General features: G+C 42.3%; 1 protein-coding gene across 1 annotated transcript; it reads right to left on the minus strand.

Moving 5' to 3' along the window:
- Nucleotides 1-1,498: 1,498 nt before the first annotated feature.
- On the minus strand, nucleotides 1,499-2,766 carry LOC110025171. The gene has a single exon (XM_020725479.1). The coding sequence runs from the start codon at nucleotides 2,700-2,702 to the stop codon at nucleotides 2,184-2,186; it is 519 nt and encodes a 172-aa protein (XP_020581138.1). The 5' UTR covers nucleotides 2,703-2,766; the 3' UTR covers nucleotides 1,499-2,183.
- Nucleotides 2,767-2,775: the final 9 nt, after the last annotated feature.

Below are 2,775 nucleotides of genomic sequence, written 5' to 3' on the forward strand. Positions count from 1 at the left end.
CTCAACCCTTACATTTCTCATTACACGAACTCATCCATGCCTTCTTAGGTGTGTTCTGCATTGTTTATTTCTCTTTGGTGATTCTCTTCTCGTTGTGACTGTTTCGCTCCACTTCTTGTCGACAATATGACTCCACACTCACTGTACCTCTTAGGAAGTTGAATTCAAACATGTCTGGGAGACACACATAAGGAATAGAGAGTGAAGGGAAGAAAAGGAACAGAGAGAGCACATTAATGAATAATTAAATCACGTAACATTTATTCTTGAAATGAGCCATTATTTATATGAATGAGGTTACATTCTATGCCCTTTGTAAAGTAAACACAACATGAGGTATTTTGGTCAATACATAATTGTACAGTCGGAAGTATGAGATGGCGTCCGACCGGATCTTGATTCAATCGGTTATGCGCTGAGAGTCTGAGGAAATGTCAGATAGCTATGCTTGAAAAGTTGACCGAGATGTGCTGGCTGACTGCTTGAGATCAAGCCGATTCTTATCATCCGTCTGACATGGTTGAGAAATCTCGGCGGATTTATCTGCAAGATGTAATTGTTGGTATTTTCAACTATTTTTTATTTTTGTTTGAACTATGATGATGTCCAGATCTTCTACATAGGACTCAACTGATTTTTAAACCAGCATTACAAGCTAACACGAATTATGTTATATCAGAATGAGTTTTTTTCGGAAATTATATGATTATCACAATTGGCATGTAGGTTTAGTCTTCACATTCCCAGCTATCTGTCATTACATGCGGCTATCTGTGATATATTTTTCTTTTTTTCTTTAATCACCTAACACGAATTATGTTATATCAGAATGAGTTTTTTGGAAATTATATGATTATCATAATTGGCATGTAGGTTTAGTCTTCACATTCTCAGCTATCTGTCATTACATGCGGCTATCTGTTATATATTTTTCTTTTTTGCTTTAATCACTGCATGTCCTCTAGATTGATCCATTTTCCTTTCTCCTATGTTACTCGACATTGGTGGTCTCCTTTGCTGCCATTCAAAATACTTCTCTATTGTGTTTTTACATGGGTATTCTTCTTATTAGTCAAAATATGTTGTCGATTGTCTTGGATGGAGTCCCTATTTTTATGACTAAACTCAATGATATTTGAGCTCAAAATTTAGTATTTCCTCACTTCCTTTTTTTTTTATATTTTTCTCTTGCATTTTGTTGCTTTCATTCACAATTTTCTTGAGTTCAATTGAATCGTTATTTATATGACCCGAGATGCCCACTCATCTTTATTTATATGACCCGAGTTGCCCCACTCATCTTATCTTGTTACAATAAAATAATATTAAATACTTCATGAATTCTACTGTATGAGGTCTGTCTACAGAGCAGAGCACCGATGAAAGACCGTAACAATGTAAGTGTCAAAACTTATAAATAGAAGAAGTCATAAATCTACTTCTTATTGGTGATACCAGCCCATCAGCTAAGTTTCGATGGTCGGTGCCCGTGAAGAGAGCTCATGGGTTTATCTTGGCTAATCAACTTGACACTGAGTATTCAGCAGCCAATACACAGTTGATTAAAACAACTTCGACAGTCTGGGAAATCAACCAAATAGTTAATGCATGACTGCTGACACTTTGTTGAATATGCCGGGAGCCAATACATGAAAGCTAACACTTCGACAGGAACTTCAGCAAATGAATATGATAGGCCAACCCGATCCACCCAGTAGTTGGTACACTGTATTTATTATAAGTTCAATATTATGTAAATAGTTTTTTTTCTCCATCTTAATAGCGGTCCAGGCCCTCAAATTTCCTAAAAACAAAACCCTTTTATATTTTATGTTAATCCAGATTGCACCCACTCATATACGGTCCCAACTCCTTGCTCTTATCTTTAACGCCTCCTGTGGACATTCAATACTTGTGAGCCAACATCAACTCCCCTTTTTCTTCCTACCTGCCGAAAAGCCACCGAGAATCGAGACCACCAGCAAAAAAAAGCGTCGGCTTCTCCCTCTTTTGCGAAATTCAATCCACCATTTATCGGCTCCTTTTTACATACCCTAAACCCTCTCTCCCACGTGCCTGCCAGGTGACACCATTATCTCGTTACACTCTCCCATCATTCATCCACAACCCCACCTTCGCCATATTCGTACCAAAAATTGTAACTAGACCTCCACCGGCCGCAGCTACAGCAGAACCACTTCCCCTGCTCCAACCCCGCCTTCCTTCAAAGAAAGAGAGAGAGAAAACAAAATGGAAGTGGAAGCAACAAGGCATCGCAGCTCCACCAGCCCTTCTTCCTCCCCTGAGTTCGAGTTCTGGATGGTCCGCAATCCCTCCTTCCCGCCGCCAGACCTCCTCACCGCCGACGAACTCTTCCTCAACGGCGTTCTCCTCCCCCTCCAACATCTTTCCCTCACTTCTTCCGACACCCCTGCCCAACCTCCCTCCCCTCCAACGGCCCCCTCCCCCTCGCCATCTTCCATCCTATTCTCCTCCTCTTCAACCTCCTCCTCCCTTTCCCGGCGATGGAAAGACTTATTCAAAGTGATGCCGGAAAAGAAACCAGGGGTAAAAGACCAGGAAAAGAACGCGAGGAAGAAGGAACGCAAGAGCAGCGCTGACCTCACCATCAACCTCAACATCTGGCCCTTCACCCGGAGCCAATCCGCCGGCAGCCGCCCTAGATCGACCGGTTCCGTCATCGGACGAAAGGTTAGTAGCGCACCCTGCTCTCGAAGCAACTCTCGCGGTGCGTCCGGGGGCCGGGGGCGGCGG

This window comes from Phalaenopsis equestris, unplaced genomic scaffold (genome assembly GCF_001263595.1).
Source record: "Phalaenopsis equestris unplaced genomic scaffold, ASM126359v1 Scaffold000293, whole genome shotgun sequence".
In the NCBI taxonomy this organism is placed as follows: Eukaryota; Viridiplantae; Streptophyta; class Magnoliopsida; order Asparagales; family Orchidaceae; genus Phalaenopsis; species Phalaenopsis equestris.